Source organism: Corythoichthys intestinalis, chromosome 7, assembly GCF_030265065.1.
Source record: "Corythoichthys intestinalis isolate RoL2023-P3 chromosome 7, ASM3026506v1, whole genome shotgun sequence".
NCBI lineage: Eukaryota > Metazoa > Chordata > Actinopteri > Syngnathiformes > Syngnathidae > Corythoichthys > Corythoichthys intestinalis.
The window spans coordinates 41,732,984-41,751,807 of NC_080401.1; the positions used below are offsets into that span (position 1 = coordinate 41,732,984).

At 39.2% G+C, this 18,824-nt stretch overlaps 1 protein-coding gene across 1 annotated transcript in view; it reads left to right on the forward strand.

The window, feature by feature from the left end:
* The window catches only part of unc13a (unc-13 homolog A (C. elegans)), a 102,985-nt gene that overhangs the window by 43,374 nt on the left and 40,787 nt on the right, over nt 1–18,824 (forward strand). Inside the window, exons 13-29 of the mRNA XM_057840298.1 lie at nt 1,900–1,946; nt 2,029–2,107; nt 2,851–2,925; nt 3,107–3,326; nt 4,822–5,049; nt 5,130–5,271; nt 5,357–5,526; nt 5,614–5,729; nt 7,706–7,869; nt 11,567–11,720; nt 13,224–13,292; nt 13,651–13,740; nt 13,826–13,960; nt 15,037–15,170; nt 15,252–15,337; nt 17,845–17,971; nt 18,176–18,272. Of these exons, the coding sequence (XP_057696281.1) occupies nt 1,900–1,946; nt 2,029–2,107; nt 2,851–2,925; nt 3,107–3,326; nt 4,822–5,049; nt 5,130–5,271; nt 5,357–5,526; nt 5,614–5,729; nt 7,706–7,869; nt 11,567–11,720; nt 13,224–13,292; nt 13,651–13,740; nt 13,826–13,960; nt 15,037–15,170; nt 15,252–15,337; nt 17,845–17,971; nt 18,176–18,272 (2,133 nt within the window). The remainder of the gene's footprint in view (nt 1–1,899; nt 1,947–2,028; nt 2,108–2,850; nt 2,926–3,106; nt 3,327–4,821; nt 5,050–5,129; nt 5,272–5,356; nt 5,527–5,613; nt 5,730–7,705; nt 7,870–11,566; nt 11,721–13,223; nt 13,293–13,650; nt 13,741–13,825; nt 13,961–15,036; nt 15,171–15,251; nt 15,338–17,844; nt 17,972–18,175; nt 18,273–18,824) is intronic.

Here is an 18,824-nt window from a genome sequence, read left to right on the forward strand (position 1 = left end):
TTTTATAATGGGTCATTTAGATTGTCTTTCCATATGTTGTATGGATAGAATTGACTCTACTATTATTAAATTAATTATTCTCATTATGTTCAGTTTTATATTTACTCCTTTTTCTTTCTGAATGTACTGATCCATTTCCCCCCCATGAAACGCACGTTTGATTGGCTGATGACCAGACACCCCAATCCCCCACCCCCCCACTCCTCTTCAGATAACCATACATTAATCATAATCGAGATTGTTGAAATTCGCCCCCCCGAACCCAGACGCACCCGCGGACAGCACCAACCAAAACAAGTGCCGCTCGGCTGACGCTGCCCCGTGTGCGCCCGCCAGGAAGGCCGAATCTCGCGCGTCCTCTTATTTTAACCCTTTGTACTGACTCCATGTTTCAAAAGCTTGAAGAACACTCACCGAAAACAGGTTGACAATTTATTCGTCGACAATGGTAAAAACAAGGCAAAAACAGACGACGGAGGGACAATTCTGGATCCAAAACAAGGCTATATGTTTCCGAGCAGAAAAAAATCTGTGTTATCTCAGTGTCCAGTCTTTTTAAAGTCTTTGCTGAGGCGGGCCTTGTCGAAGGCGTTTCTGGGCGTTGCTTTTGGGCCATCCCCTCCCCTCTGTGGCCGGTTTTGGGCGGCTTAGGTTCGTGCGCGGATTGGGACGCCCGCTATCAACTTTGCTGTCCGGGCTGGTTGTACTTGTTTTAGGACAAGGCGCTTTGTCCTTGGAGTTTGCTGGGAGAGCTGATTACACGAGTTGGTGCGTCAATCTTGTGATAAGACGGCATTGTGTATCTCTTCTATTTCTTCTCATTAAACTATGGTGTGCTATTTATTTTATATTAGTAGTGTAGTCCTACCGTAAATATGAAAATGATACTATTTCCTGATTAATTATATTACGTGTGTTAGACTAATGCAAACAGTTAGACGGTGCCTACGAAAACCTGTACCATATGTATGTGTTAGACTATATATGTGTTAGACTAATGCAAACAATTATATGGTGTGTGCGATGACGATATCTTTTCTCCTTCAATCCCCCTCACGAGCCCCGACAGGGGATCGTAAAAACATGGATGTGGCCTTAGAACTTAGCTTTATCAAGTGGTGGAAGAAATGTAGCAATTGATGAACAGTTTCAACGGGGATGTGCGAAATTTGCAAGTATCTTTTCTCCTTCAAGATAAAAAAGTTTAATACCAATTGAGAATTTGTTTTCCATAGTTGCTCAACCCACTGATGCACTTTAGAGATGAAAATAAGGGAAAAGCAGATGAAAGACACAACCAATTGAAGCAACATATTATTCTTGTGGTGAAAGACAATGTAGGGTAACATGTAGTTCCATGCATAGGTTAAGTAGTATCTCCCCCCGCAGCCCCTGCCCCCCCCCCCCCCCCCCAAAAAAAAAAAACACAAAACAACCACTGTAAATTGCCTTTCTATGAAGCAAGGGGGAATTCCCCCTATTTGGAAAAATAACTTTCTTCCAAGAAATTAATAATTTAAACTTTTTTCATTTTTTCGTGGGAAATATGTCAGCATATTTGTAGGAAATGTAGCCCTGACCCCCGTACACCTAATCTGTTTGATCTTACTAATGTCCTGTCTGCAGCAAAAAGTGTACATGCAGGTTATGCTGTTATAGCGTCCCTGCCAATTTTGAGAATCAATACTCAAAAAACAAGCAGTTAAAGATGAAATAACACTAAATTATGAGCAGTGGGGTAACTTTAATTCAGGAACCTATTAATCAGAATATATAGCATTGTCTAATAAAAAGAAAGTATTTTCCATGCTGTGCCTTGAAAATCATATTATTTTAGTAATTACTCTAGTGGCCCCCTTACTCCTTGTTTTTCCCACCTTAATTTTGTGTTCTCCACAGGCAAGAGGCGAGAGTGTCGGCATCGCCTCTCTGCTATTATCAGCGGGGTAAGTACCGGTGACCATGACGCATAACATCTGCGGCTGACTAAGTTTTCTTCAGTGATATATGTGTGCACTCTCTCTTCAGGATGGGCGGTGCTCTTTACAGCATCGACAGCATGCCAGACCTCAGGAAGAGGAAAGCTATGCCTCTGGTCAGAGATCTGGTGCGTTTAATCGCTTTAAGTTCTACACTGACCATGTATTACTCAGCTTCAATAGACAGGCTGTGCTTTTTTTTTATCGTATTCCATCTATATCGACACCATACCTCTTGTCTTTGTACTCCTTGCTTTGCTGAGGCAGCACTGGATGCTGTAAAAGTGTACATGAAAACTGACTTTTTATTATACACGTATTCAGTTCAACCCATAAAGTGTAAAATTATAACGTGAGTAATTTATTATTTCAGCACTTTTTCTTAATTCACAGAAGCCAAGCTGTGCAGATTTTAGCCTTACTCTGATCTAACAGTCATGGTAATATAAATAACACTACAATTATTCCAAGTTAACTCTACTTATTACTTGGCAGCTACCGAACAGCTGCCACTTTATTTTCCATTCAAACTGCATTCAACAAAACCCAAACCCTATAGCTGCAGTATAACCGCAATTTACGGTACTACACACACTGTACAATGTTACTTGATAAGAGTCAGAAGTGAAGCCACTCCAGGCAGAAAAAACGAGGTACTTAAATAAACATTCAGTCAGGCCTATTGTTATATATTTATACGTATCTTTCCAATTTAACGTCTTCATTTTTTTCCCTCTTTTTTCCCTGCCATTATATCAATACCACAGGCTATGGTGAGTAACAGATTCATTAAATGAAATGCAGTACTTGATTAATAATCACAAAGGGTCCTCGGTTTGAATATATATTTGCTTCCTCTTCTGTCAAGCAGTCATTGGTCCAGAACTCTAGGAAGGCCGGCATCACCTCAGCCTTGACATCTAGCACCTTGCACAATGAAGAATTGGTCAGTACACAATTTAAATGACATTTTATTTGAATTTTATAGAAATTTAGTTGCTATTAAATACTTTAATAACAATGTAAAGTTATTTAAATCCCAACCAGTGATATAGGTTTCTGCGTCAATCCCATCTATTGGTGACACATAATTCTGCTGTGACCACTTACTCTCTATACAATTGTAGAAGAGTCATGTTTACAAGAAGACCCTCCAGGCTCTCATCTATCCCATCTCCTGCACCACCCCGCACAATTTCGAGGTGTGGACAGCCACCACACCCACTTACTGCTATGAGTGCGAAGGACTGCTGTGGGGAATCGCTCGCCAGGGTATGCGCTGCAGTGAATGTGGCGTCAAATGTCACGAGAAGTGCCAGGACCTGCTCAATGCTGACTGTCTGCAAAGTAAGATAGGATATTCCTTCAAGATGTTGTTTAATATTCTCACAAACCATCAGTGTGTACTTCAAGAATTGTGCCAGTATATTGTCTTTTCTAACACATTTCATCACTTTTGACTTTTTCATTTTCTTTGTTTTTTTTCCTTGAGTAGATATTAAAAGCTATTCATCTTTTGTTGTCATCCACCGCTTCTCCTCAGCAGTTTTTTTTTGTCATTCATGAAAAATGTTTTAATTCCCTTAGCCTCCTCTTTTAGCTTGATGTTAGTCTCACAGTGTAGTGTGGAAGCGCCTTTATAGGGTACCATGTTAGGTAATAAGATCTGACAAGCTCTGCACAGTATTAAAAAAATGATAACAATAAATAAACATAATAAACATCACAAATGTGAGCCACATTACATTACGCAAAAGTACAGCAGATTCAGTAGAAAATATTGCCAGACAGAATTGTAACATTTAAAAAAAAAAATTGGAACTGACAACAGGGGTTGGAACCCGTGCAATCACTATAGCAGTTGAGCGTGCTGACTACTGAGCTAATAGCCCAGTTTACTTTTTGGAGCCAGCACACTTTTAAAGTTCTCAGGAAGTAAGGTTATCAAAACTTTCTACATGCACATCGCTTGTTCCAACTAGTCCTAAGTAACATAGTAGTTAGTACGCAAAACTGCCAAGATGAGTTGAGCTGGTTAACTCATTCACTCCCAGCCATTTTCACCAGAGCAAGGCCCTTCGCTCCCGGCCGTTTTACTGGATTTTGACTGATTTTGCAAGGCCCACAGAAAATTCTGTTCTATTGCTATATAAACATGGAACCCACCAAAGGAAAGATTAGACTCTCTTCTTTCATCAGAAAAAAAGTTAGTTCATATCTTTTTCCATTCTTTAGAATCAGCATTAGAAAATAGCTTAGTTTGAGCAATTTTCCAATTTCTGATGAAAATATTGAGAAATTGAGCTTTTTTGTGAAAGCATACATTTCAAGCATAACTTTGACTTATACACAGCTATTTTTTGCTTTGGTTAAATCCCAAACATCTGAATAAGGTTTTCCTTTTACAAAATAAGATAAACAACAAGACTAATAAAGCTTTTGATAGCAAAGTAGCAATTTATTTACACATAAATAACTGAAAGATGACGCTGTTCTGGCTGCGACAGCCGGTTCAACTTTTCCCTCATCGCCGTCTGTCTCATAAAGTTAAATTTTTTGAGCTTGTGCTGTGGGCTCTGCGCGCGAGCAGCACAGACTCAAAGGCATCGTCCGCTGCACAAGTGGTCCCGGTCGTTCTGCTTGGTCGTGCAGCGCCTGGCATCAACCGTAAAATAAATGGTTACCAAAACATTTTTACGTGTATTGAACAGCTTTCCCATTGTTTTAACGGTAACACTCTGACAACCACAAAAGCCACTATTTTACCATAAATTAAACTTTTTTTTAGCAGTCAAGTTTATTTTTACCTCCTCAATGTTTCATTCCTTTCACTGTCAACCAGGAGCAGCAGAAAAAAGCTCCAAACACGGTGCAGAGGACCGGACTCAGAACATCATCATGGTCCTCAAAGACCGGATGAAGATTCGTGAAAGAAATAAACCAGAGATCTTTGAACTCATTCAAGAAGTCTTCTCTGTCCCCAAGGCTACACACGGCACCCAGATGAAGCAAATCAAGCAGAGTGTGCTTGACGGAACTTCCAAATGGTCAGCAAAGATTAGCATCACGGGTGAGTTGGACCGGACGTTGGTCTTTACGCCCACACAAGACACTGATTTGACCTTTCTGCTCCTTATTCTGTTTTCTTAGTGTTGTGTGCCCAAGGTTTACAAGCAAAGGATAAAACCGGCTCCAGTGATCCCTATGTTACAGTCCAGGTGGGAAAGACCAAAAAGAGGACCAAAACTATCTATGGCAACCTCAATCCTGTCTGGGAGGAGACCTTCAATTTGTGAGTGGAGACCAGAGTCTTCGGAAAGTCTGTGTCGCTTTTCCCACATTTTGTTCTATTACCACATTATTTTATCTGTCTGCAGTGAATGCCACAACTCCTCAGATCGCATCAAGGTGCGAGTGTGGGACGAGGATGATGACATCAAGTCCCGGGTAAAGCAGAAGTTCAAGCGGGAGTCAGACGATTTCCTCGGGCAAACCATCATCGAGGTCCGTACTCTAAGCGGAGAAATGGACGTGTGGTACAACCTCGGTGAGTTTTACAGGAGTATAATATCCTGGGGGACTCACGGTTGACATATTTTTAACCAGCTTCCGTTGGTCTTTGTGCTCTTCTCAGACAAGCGCACGGACAAATCAGCCGTATCGGGGGCAATCCGCATGCACATCAATGTGGAGATTAAGGGCGAAGAGACAGTCGCTCCCTATCATGTTCAATACACATGTTTGCATGAAGTAAGATCAGTGTTTGTGTGTCTTTTTACACTGGCACAATTAAATGTAACAAGAGGCTCAATATATTGGACATTTACTAATTTTACAGTATGTATAGTTAATTTTTGTTTGTTTGTTTGATTGTTTCTATTTTGGAAGGAAGCAGTCATCTTAAACAATTTGCATGTCCAATTTCATTCATCATATTCTCATTTTGTTTATTTTTATAATGCAAAGTGGCGTTTATCATTAATCACTGCACTGATGGGAGGAACAATTAACATTCATCTTATGACTCTTTCTGAGGATTGTGATTGACCATGCGTGACCGAGCTTGGCATGGTCATTTTTCTTACTCTGGTTTATTTTAAGTTGTTGCATTTATTCATGGTATGTAAAATGGAAATTTAGCACCTGACTGATTGCGGGAAATCGTGTCAGCGTGTATAAATGCAGTTTTTTGCAGCATACCACTTTGATGGATTTTGCTTGAAATGCATCAAAGAAAGGTCTAATGGATCTGATGCTTCAATTTTGAAGTTGTTAATTAACATCTAAACCACAGGTGTCCACATTGAATTATAGGATATTTACAGTAAAATACATGAAACCACAGTATAATATAGGCGACAGGGTTCAAGGTGAAGGGAGAGGGAGGTTTATGGTCCAAAAATTACGATATATTTTTTACATGAATACATATACTTTCCAAAAAATGAATTAAAAAAAATACAAATATCATAGAATGAGTTTCCCCAAAATGTACAGTAATTTTCGGACTATAAGGTGCACCTGACTATATAAGCCACCACCCAACAATTTACCCTAATGCTTACCCCAGTGCTTATGTCAGATGTCATTTAGTGTCATCCGGCAAATTATCTTACTTTTGAATGGTTGTAAAAGATCCGACCTGGAGATAAATGGAGTTAGTGACAAAATTTGCCGGATGACACTTAATGACATCTGTCATAAGCATTCATCAAGGTCCATGACAGCGTCACGTCATAATTATTACGGTGTTACTACAGTCTTATGACGCCACCTTCAAATAAATCAGCAAATAAGCTGCAATGGACTATAAGCCGCAGGATTCAAAATGAGAGGAAAAAGTAGCGGCTTACAGTCCGAAAATTACAGTATATATATTACAAACAAATTTGATAATAATCCCTTTATTCTTTCTTGAGTTATCGTGGACACAGAAATAAAGACAAAGGGCCAAGCTTTTGCCATAAATCAACTGAGGTAACAGGAAAAGCAGTATAGAAAATGGATGGATCATGTTGCACTACCACAACTCTCTGTTTTTGAGTGTGTTAATCCTTGCTAGTTCTTCAATAATGATCAGTTACATGATGTATCCTTTTCTAAATGCACTTCACTTGAGAGATTTCTTTACTCAAGTGAGATAAAGAGCATGTCTGACAGAATAGACCTCAAAGACATTTCCATTCTTTATCACTGTGGAAAACTCTGCTGATTGATTGCAGACCATTTGCAGCCCGGAATGGATTCATTACTCAGCCCATTACTCAGTGGAGCGTATTAGCTGAATCTTAAACAAGAATTGACTGTTGTTATTGCAGCGCCAAAGTGGCCGTAAACCGCATTGTGAATGGAATGTTTTTAATGCAGCATAACACTTTACGGCCTTACAGTGTAGGCGCGGAGTTGTTTCGTCCCCTGATGCAGTTTTATACTCTAATTTTGACTGTATTTGTATTGCCTTACAACATTTAGCCATGTAACACAATCAAAAATTAAGGCAATCATTGATTATGAATTGGTTAAAGGATTCTGAAAGAAAGCGCAATTACAATTTTGTATAAAAATAGAAATGTACACCTTTTTCCCCTACAACATGAAAAGGTCACCAGTAAATATTTCCTGAACAAAAAGTACTAGTAATATTTAACTTCATTGGAGAGCCCACAGAAGTTTAGGAAATTTGAATTTTACTCCTCTCTCAATCAACTTTGTTTTCCATTCTGCAGAACCTCTTCCACTTTGTCACAGACATCCAGAACACAGGTGTGGTGAAGATCCCCGATGCCAAAGGTGACGATGCGTGGAAAGTGTACTATGAGGAGACACCTCAGGAGATAGTGGATGAGTTTGCAATGCGCTATGGAGTGGAGTCCATTTACCAAGCCATGACGTAAGTTCTAGCATAGACTTCACTATCAGGTGACGGGAAACGGGGCACTGGGCCGCTCCGTAGGGGACTTTTTTTCAAAAACTTAAAATTCTAAAATTTTCAAAACCAAAGTTGTTAACGACCTAAAACAGGCACCTCCCTTAGGCATATATGAGTCTCCATGAGCAGCAGCATCAAAAAATTCTATCGTTCCCTAATAAAATAAGTAATAATACAATAATTATTAACAGTTAACAATATACAACAATATATTTTTATATAAGTATAACAAAACTTAAAATGGCTATAACATTCTCATATTTTACGCTAGATGCACAAAAATCCCCAAATGCAGAGATAAGCACCAATATTTTCAGGATCAATAACAATATCTAACATATCATATACGTTTTTGCCCAAAATAGCGATTTAATTTTTTTTATTCAGTGCAATTTTGACATAATTTTTCAACAGCTAAGAAATCACTCAATTTTCACATCAAAATCTTAATACTCGCGGAATGCATGCAGAATCATCTGCATTTTACTCAACAAAAGCACATTTTTTTATTTTTCCATATAAAATCACAACTTATTTAGGTTGAATTCAGATGTCACTATTGCCTCAGCTCGTCTTGCCGGCTGTCTGGCCCTCGTCATTTTTAGATAGAAATGTTACATGAAATAAAACTAGGGCTGTCAAACGATTAAAATTTTTAATCGAGTTAATTACAGCTTAAAAATTAATTAATCATAATTAATCGCAATTAATCGCAATTCAAACCATCTATAAAATATGCCATATTTTTCTGTAAATTATATATATATTCTGTCAAATAAATTGTTGGAATGGAAAGATAAGACACAAGATGGATATATACAGTCAACATACGGTACATAAGGACTGTAGTGGGCATTTCACTCTACTGTCATTTAAATCTGTCTGTGCTGTCCTCACTCCGAAGCGTCTACTTTTTCCAAAGCTAGACAGCTAGTGAACGACGCCTTAATAATTAGACTTCTTCCTTTTTCATCGATTTATTAATAAAATGGCCTCAAACCATTGTCTTCTTTAGACCGTCGTAAAACTACAAAAAAAAAGTACACAAGCATTGCATTAGCAACAGCGTTAGCTTAGCACGCTATATAGGTTCACTAAACATAAACAAAAAGCGTCTCATACAAAAAATATAACATTTTGCTTACTAACATAATATGTACATTCTCTACAACAACCATACTTACGGACAAATCTTGTCCAAGGATCATATAAGCACAACATTATCAGCCCGAGACGTCGTGCAGCCATATTGAACTGGACTGAAAACAATAAACCATGTCGCAAAGCGACCACAAGAGTTCGCTGTTGGACAGCACAAAAGCCTTGCTGTAAAACTTACCAAAAGGCAGAATACTTTCTGAGCGGGACATGTGCGTTAATTGCGTCAAATATTTTAACGTGATTAATCAAAAAAATTAATTACCGCGCGTTAACGCGATAATTTTGACAGCCCTAAATAAAACACATAAAAAACTTTTTTTTTTTGTATGAACGCAGAGTTGTTTGAATTACTAGTTTTTTGCCCCAAAAACGGGCAGTTTGAAGGTAAAGTTACGCTATTGCGTATGAATACAAAATCCAACAAAATCCACAAAGCAAAGAGCTATTTAAGGTGAAAATTCTTGTAAATAAATGCGTAAATCCTGGAATTTTTATAAATATGAACGTAAAACAGTCTATATTCTTGGTTGAAAGCAAAAAAAACTGGGCAGTTATCTTATTTTACGTAAATATTTCAAGCTGGTGACGCTTTTTTTCCATTCATTTCATTTTTTTCATAACGCTTCAAAGTACATGCATGGTGCTATTTTATATAACAAATACCTTGAATCCTCAACCAAATTACTCTTGAGAAACTCCTGCCTACTTGTATGCACTAAAACTTTTGTCCTGTTTTTACCTAAATCTGGCTTTAGAATGCAGCGTGTTTGTGTTTATCGCAATGAAAGCTATACGACGCTCTCCCTGGCCCGGCCTCCTACAGGAAGCCGTGGCACAATGTCTGAAGGAGCTGTCTTGTCAACTGAGGCTACGTCCACACTAGGACAGCTCATGACCTTAAACATGTAATTAATTGGACTATACGGCATGTGGGCTGCACTAATATGCCTATTATCCAGATTGGTTGTTAGTCGGATAATGTAGGCGGGTAATATTACACGCGGCTTAATATGGACTGCTGTCTCCGTACAACAATCGAATACTAGGGAAGTGACGTCATGCCGTCGCCATTTTTAGCGTGGCATGACGGCATCGTAAACAATGGAGGCGGACTATCACGACGTGGCATTCTTGCTCCTCTTTTCTTTTCCACACATTTTTCTTGAACCTTCAAACTACGTCACAATAATATGCTTCAATTCAGTGCCCATTTGTGGTCCTTCCATCGCGGATGACGCGGAAATGAGCGTTTTTTACAGAACTCGTCTCCCGCGTTGTCTACGATCAGCCAGCTGCGGGGCTGGCCCCTCCCAACTTAATGCCCACTGAACATTAGTATATAAAAATGCGTAGAGGAAAATTAAACCCCGAAAAGTGACTTGCGTGGCACTCCCAGTCAAAGAGGCACGCGATCCGTTTTTTTTCAGTCAAAACTGTCGCCACTTCCAGGATCGCCACTGTTATGCACAAGCACTCCTGGTTGCGGCTTCCAGAAAATATACGCAGAGCCACACCATATGCTTTTCTAAGTTGTGATAGCGCAACTGAGTATCGATTGTAACATCCCAAGTAACGATGTCAGGCTTATTTCAATTACAACTTAGCGACTGCTTGTAACAGCCGAGCGTACGCTCCCTTCAATCTCGCTCCTGCGAGATCTGTTAAATTGCGATCACGATAAAAAAAACTGTGATCACAAAATAATGACAGTCTATATTAGAAGGTGTAGTAATTTCAAAATTTGCCGCCGGCGAGTAATGAGTTTCCGGTTCAGAGATAAACCGCGCGGGCAATGACATAACATATGAGGCTTCTCCTTTCTACGCATGTGTAGTTTGCGCAAATGTAGGCGTACCCTGCAGAAACGGGGGGGGCCTTAAATGCACCTTACACGTAAGTGTGGAGAGGTACAAAAATAGTCGGCAAAATACCCTGGAGAAAATTATCTGTCCTAGTGTGGACGTAGCCTGATAGTGAAGTCTATGGGTCTAGTCATTTGTTCATGTTTTTTTTTTTCCAAATTATTAAACAAGATTCTTTCTGCCAGGATGCACATGATAAAGTTGTTGTCTATTCCTATAAATACATTAGCCTTCGTTTTTTTTTTCCCACCAAAATCCAAGCACAATAAAATAAATAAAACCTCTGTCTTTTTTTGCATTCATTTTGGTGAACTACCTATTATACACTAACATTAACTCATTGGATTCCATTAATCATGATAGACGTCCAATTAATTTAACTGGGTGGACTGGCGGTGAATGCCCGTGTTAGACTACAATTATTCGCTGCCAACTTCTCCCAGTCAAAACTGCTTGGACGTCTAGTGCTACAAATGGCAGCCAATTAGTTCATTTTGGCTCAAATGATGGAGCTCGGAGAGCCAATTATTCTTTAAGGCGGTACTTGCAATAAAATGTTTCAGAACCACAGTTCTAGTTGATCAAAAATACAGTACCTCCATAACTGCTGCATAAATTTGCATTTTTTCTTTCAGTCACTTTGCCTGCCTATCGTCCAAGTACATGTGCCCGGGCGTTCCTGCAGTGATGAGCACCCTGCTGGCCAACATCAATGCCTACTATGCGCATACAACCCAGGCTACTAACAACGTATCTGCCTCAGACCGCTTTGCTGCTTCCAACTTTGGGGTGAGTCACATTACACAATTGTAAGCAATGCTTCATTCAAGGAAAAGATACTATTGTTTTCGAATCACTGGATACAAACTTGCAAGATTCAAGATAACAAAAAGAATATGTTTCATTCCACCCAAAAAGAAGAAAAATACACAAGAACATTAAAAAAAAAAAAAAAATACACATGAACAATGTGGCAATATTGTGTTAGTAATAGGCATGTGCCGGTATGAGATTCTGACGGTATGATAATTTTAAGCCAAAATATCACAGTTTCACAGTATCACGGTATTGCAGTTATAGCTCTAAAATGTGTTACTTTGAGATATCTGGCTTTAAAAAAAAAAGTTTTATTCCATTGAACAGGATTTTTATTTTTCAAAACATATTAGCAAAAATTGGAACAGAAGTGTAATGTTCATTTAAAGTAAATTAAAAAAATATATATAACAATAAATGATATATTCTAAATAAAATTAAAATAAAGGCAGTCCTTCAGGTGAGCCTTAACCCACAGCTCAACAATATTACCATAAGAAAAAAAAAAGAATTTAATTATTTTCCATGAAAAGCACGTGTGTATGACACGTATGTTTAATTTATATACAAACTCTCTTTCTCAACACAGAGAGCTGCCAGAGAGAAAAAAACACCACGTTTTATCACCGTTAGACACACTAAACATGCTGGAGTTGACTCTTGTAGCTGGTGGGAAACATTAATGAAAGTGTTTACTAACCTTTTGGAGGTATTGCCTCCTCGGCAGCCACCCTCTGCAATGTCGGTTGGCCCTCCTCCTCTACGCCGCAGCCATCTGTAACTTTTTCTATAGCCATAGTATTCCCATACCAGCAATTTCGTTCAGGAGTTTCACCTCCTCCAGCCAACGTGTAGCACAGCTGATTCACTGACACTAAGTAACAACCAGACGGGGATGGTTGAGCCTTGCAGCTGCAAGCTAGGGATTTCTGCATTTTTGGGACATAAAAAATAGCAAGTACCTTAGGGACGGTATGACTGAAAATTTTTGCGGTTTTGAAACCGGGACAATTTCATACGTCAGTATACCTTGAAACCGGTAATCGGCACATGTCTAGTTAGTAATAATGTCATAAATAAGAGCTATTGCATCACTCTGCTCATTAATATTGATTTGGGGGCATTGGAATTGAACTGCATTTGATCTAATCATCATTTGTGATGTTTTTCGAATATATATATTTTTTTACCTTATTTACTCTTGTTATATGAAAATCCCTCTTGGTGTTGTCCTAATGTAGTTTTCTGGCATTGATTTGATTGTCTAAGTGTGGCTGATAAATGTTTTTATTTTCTGCAATTATTAACAAGAGAATCAACGATCACATTACAATGATTCTGCAAAAATGTTTCAATGTAATACGTGTTTTTTAACACATCATTTTAGTCGTGTTATTTGATTGACATACAATTCTGTGCATATTTTACTACAAATTCACTGATAATCATTTATTTTTCACTCTCTAATATTCACAGAAAGAACGATTTGTCAAGCTTCTTGATCAGCTTCACAACTCCCTGAGGATCGACCTGTCCATGTACCGAGTAAGATTGCTCTCTATTCCACAGTTTGCGCGGACGGATGGATTGTTTCCAAAGAGGGAGTGATTTATCTTACTGGGCTCTGTAAAAAAAAAATCTCACCTCAAAGAAAGAATGCTCTATATGTGCAAGCGGATTAGGAAAGCAAACTGCTGACCTGGAAGGAGTAAGATAGAATCAGGAATAAATATTGCTTCTTCCTGTTTAGAACTTGCTTTGAAAAACTGGGGCACAGTTATACGAGAACAATAAAAGGATGATCTCAGTTAATTGAAAATTCATTATTTTATAGAAATATTGCATATTCGTATGAAAAATGTATGACTTTGGTCGCAGAAAAAATTGAACTCTTTCACTGCAGAACAACTTTCCAGCCAGCAGTCCTGAGAGGCTGCAGGACCTCAAGTCCACAGTTGACCTCCTCACTAGTATCACTTTCTTCAGGATGAAGGTAGTGCCTCTTCCTTCTTTTACATTCTTCTATGTGTGTGAATTATTCAGTCCTCACTCTGGCTTATTTGTGTGCTTTAACTCAGGTCCAAGAGCTGCAGTCTCCTCCCAGAGCAAGCCAGGTTGTGAAAGACTGTGTGAAAGCCTGTCTCAACTCCACTTATGAGTACATCTTTAACAACTGCCATGAACTCTACAGCCGCGAGTACCAGACAGATCCGGTGAGCAGAACGGCAAGGGAATAAAAATGAAGGTTCACTTCATGTGTGCTTTGGGGCCTTATTACAAAGACGAATAAATACTGTTGGGGCTGAAGCTGTTTATAGTCTCATCATGATGACTTGAGTCAGTAATTGTTTATAATTTGACAGCAGATGTGTGTAAGAGTTTTACTACTACTAGTTGTCAAAAATAAGCACGTTTACAGTAGTACAGTGGTAACTCTACATACGAAGTTAATTCGTTCCAGGACCTTGTTTGTACGTCAAAATGGTCGCATGTCGAGCAGAATTTTCCCATAGGAATACATTTGAATTCCATTAATTCGTTCTACAGCCCAAAAGCCTACACCAAATCCTTAATACATACTGCTGGGAGTATTACAAATGGCAATTACACATAGCAAAACAAATAAATTATTGATAACAATCGGAATAATAATATAATTATAATAATTCCTGTAACGGACGTTTTCTGCTGTACCTGAACGCACCGCGGGGGTGACGTGTCAGAGAGAGGAAGCGATGGAGGTTGAGAGTTTCACTTTCACTTTCAATGTTTTCTTGCGAACACCGTCAACTTTTGTGTTGGATAAGTTGTGAAATAAATGACAAAAACCTGACAAAGCTGGCGATTTCTTTGGTGATTTTACCACATTAATAATTGTCACCCTAACTTATAAAGTCTGGCGAACGGTGGTCGGAGGAGGACCGTGGAGATGTATTGTTGAGCCAGCTCACAGATGCACATCCCACGCTCATATTTCTCTATACCATGCATCTTCATTTAGAAGGTAAGCGTCGCCTTTTTACTTGTTTCACCACCTGTACCAATCTTTTTGAAACCTGAGTTGATTTCTCACACAAGAAAATTCGCTGTGCGTTCGTCTGTGGTGCTGTCATGTCGTCGTATTTCGAGCATGTCGTCGGATGTAGAAACAAATGGCTAGTCAAATTTTACATCGGATGTCGAAAAGATCGTATGTCGAAGCGATCGTATGTCGAGGTACCACTGTACTTCTAATACGGTGATTCCCAAACGCTGTGATGATTATTATTTCCCCTTTGTGTTTATCCAGGCTAAGCAGGGTGCAGTTCCTCCAGAGGAACAGGGACCCAGCATCAAAAACCTAGACTTCTGGTCTAAACTCATCACCCTTATTGTCTCAATCATCGAGGAAGACAAGAATTCTTACACACCCTGCCTCAACCAGTTCGTCTTTATCAAAATATCTCTATCCATCTGTTCATTTTTTTCAGTCCTCTCACTCTCTTCTGTCATGATTCCATCCAGATTCCCCCAGGAACTCAATGTGGGTAAAATCAGCGCTGAAGTAATGTGGAATCTGTTTGCTCAGGACATGAAATATGCAATGGAGGGTGAGTCAACACGTTGTAAGCCTCTACTGACTGTGTGGGTCGTTCCAGAATTGGAGGACATTTTGTTTTGAAAATTCTTGAAAAATATACCTTCAATTCTCAGTTTTTTTTTCGCATATTCATCAGTAATATAAAATATAACTATCAAAGGCTTGATTTTAGTTCACCTTATTGAACAATTATTTTGTTGCGTGATTTATCATATATGTACATTTCCAAAGTCACAGTAACAGGGTTGCAAATCTATAGTAATGTAATCTCAGTAGTAGAAAGTAAAAAACTTTTTTCCATTGAACAGTATTATGATTTTTCAAAACAACATATTAGCAAATTGGAATATAAGTATAATGGTAAGTCAAATAAATAAATAAAAAAATAACCAAAAAAATAAATCAAATATTCTAGATAAAATTAAATTGGCATGCTAATTAGCCAAGTTATCCGCCTCATTAACAAGCTTATGTTACAGTATGTTTTACCACTGCTAGACACATTACACACGCTGAAGTTACTAGTTAATACTAGTTGTACTCAGACTTATCAGGTATTTTAAAAAATATTTTCAATCATTCCTATCTTTTATTTATTTATTTCGGCTCACCCAGGTCAACTAAACTGATTCAGAAACTGCATGTGCTACTATTTTATATGTTGATTATCTAAAATTTGAAAGGTAGGATGTAAAATGTGCTCTGATTATGGAATGGCCCATGCATTGTGGGCTTCTCTGGATGTATGAAATAAAGCTGTCATTGGTACCTTGGAGGTAAAAAATCACTATATGAGTGAAATCTCATCTATCATTTACTACCAATATACAGTGGGGCACATAAGTATTTAGTCAACCACCAGTTGTGCAAGTTCTCCTACTTGAAAAGATTAGAGAGGCCTGTAATTGTCAACATGGGTAAACCTCAACCATGAGAGACAGAAGATGGAGAAAAAAAAACAGAAAATCACATCGTTTGATCGAAGAATTTATTTCCAAATTAGAGTGGAAAATAAATATTTGGTCACCAACAAAAAAGCAAGATTTCTGGCTGTCAAAGAGGTCTAACTTCTTCTAACGAGGTCTTACGAGGCTCCACTGGTTACCTGTGTTAATGGCACCTGTTTTAACTCATTATCGGTATAAAAGACACCTGTCCACAAACTCAGTCAGTCACACTCCAAACTCCACTATGGCCGAGACCAAAGAGCTGTCGAAGGACACCAGAGACAAAATTGTGGACCTGCACCAGGCTGGGAAGACTGAATCTGCAATAGGTAAAACGTTTGGTGTAAAGAAATCAACTGTGGGAAGAATTATTAGAAAATGGAAGACATACAAGACTACTGATAATCTCCCTCGATCTGGGGCTTCATGCAAGATCTCACCCCGTGGCGTCAAAATGCTAACAAGAACGGTGAGCAAAAATCCCAGAACCACACCGGGGGACCTAGTGAATGACCTCCAGAGAGCTGTGACCACAGTAACAAAGGTTACTATCAGTAACACAATGCGCCGCCAGGGACTCAAATCCTGCACTGCCAGACGTGTCCCCCTGCTGAAGAAAGTACACGTCCAGGCCTGTCTGCGGTTCGCTAGAGAGCATTTGGATGATCCAGAAGGAGACTGGGAGAATGTGTTACTGTCAGATGAAACCAAAATAGAACTTTTTGGTAGAAACACAGGTTCTCGTCTTTGGAGGAGAAAGAATACTGAATTGCATTCGAAGAACACCATACCCACTGTGAAACATGGGGGTGGAAACGTCATGCTTTGGGGCTGTTTTTCTGCAAAGGGACCAGGATGACTGATCTGTGTAAAGGAAAGAATGAATGGGGCCATGTATCGAGAGATTTTGAGTGAAAATCTCCTTCCATCAGCAAGGGCATTGAAGATGAGACGCGACTGGGTCTTTCAGCACGTCAATGATCCCAAACACACAGCCAGGGCAACAAAGGAGTGGCTTCGTAAGAAGCATTTCAAGATCCTGGAGTGGCCTAGCCTGTCTCCAGATCTCAACCCCATAGAAAATCTGTGGAGGGAGTTGAAAGTCTGTGTTGCCCAACGACAGCCTCAAAACATCACCGCTCTAGAGGAGATCTGCATGGTGGAGTGGGCCAAAACACCAGCAACAGTGTGTGAAAAGCTTGTGAAGAGTTACAGAAAACGTTTGGCCTCTGTTATTGCCAACAAACGGTGCAAAACAAAGTATTGAGATGAACTTTTGGTATTGACCAAATACTTATTTTCCATCATGGTTTGCAAATAAATTCTTTAAAAATCATACAATGTGATTGTCTGTTTTTTTCCCACATTCTGTCTCTCATGGTTGAGGTTTCCCCATGTTGACAATTACAGGTCTCTGTTATTTTCAAGTGGGAGAACTTGCAAAATTAGTGGTTCACTAAATACTTAGTTGCCCCACTGTATACAGTTTCTTCAGTCTTCCTTGCAAGCAGACATGCAGCAAGGAGAAAATAAAGTTGTCATTCATAACGCGGTGTTATTCATTTCTCAGAGCACGAGAAAAACCGCTTGTGCAAGAGTGCCGATTACATGAACCTGCACTTCAAGGTCAAGTGGCTTTACAACGAGTACTGCAAAGACTTGCCTTTCTTCAAGAGTAGAGTGCCAGAATATCCTGCGTGAGTTGAATTTTGCAGCAAAGTGCAATGAAAATCTGTCATTAACCAACTACGGTTGACAATGATGGCTGTCCAAGCCATATGAACTGGGAGGGATGGCAGCAATCATTTACTGCCAGCCTCTCCCAGGTCAAATGTATTGGACGTCCGTCGTTGTCAATGGTAGAAAATAAATTTGAATATTCTAATGTGTCGCTCCAATAGGTGGTTTGAGCCTTTCGTGATCCAGTGGCTGGATGAAAACGAGGAGGTTTCTCGGGACTTCCTTCATGGGGCTTTGGAGAGAGACAAAAAAGATGGGGTAAACACCTTTTCAAAGTCCCCAAAATTGCTGAGCTGTTGTTGTTGTTCAGGCAGAATTACTGTAATCTCTCCTTTTGTGCTCACTCAAAGCCATCACATTCTTCTTCCCTGCAAAGCATCCTCATGCTCTTTCCCCACCCATCTCCTCCTTCAAAGACTTGGCATTAATAACACAGACACAGCAATGTGCAGTGTGCTTGCAAGCTTCAAATAGCTGTGTGAGAGTTGTTTAAAGGGCTACCTATTATGGGAACCGTGGATTAAAAGACCTTATTCCGGAGATTTCACAGCAGGAAAACTGTCCTTACCTCATTACCGAGACTCCCTAGAGAGGCAACTGAGCACTCTGTTCACTGGGTAAAAATAGACATGAAACAACATTCAGGTAATCAGATGGTAGCATTTCCTGGTAAAGAACTGGATTTTTACCAAACTTTATCAACTCACGGCCGGAGTTTGACGGGTGATACGTACATGTCTATACATTTATGTGTTTATGGCATGGATACAAGTTCCAAATTATTTCAGCTAGTTTGTTATACAGTGAGTG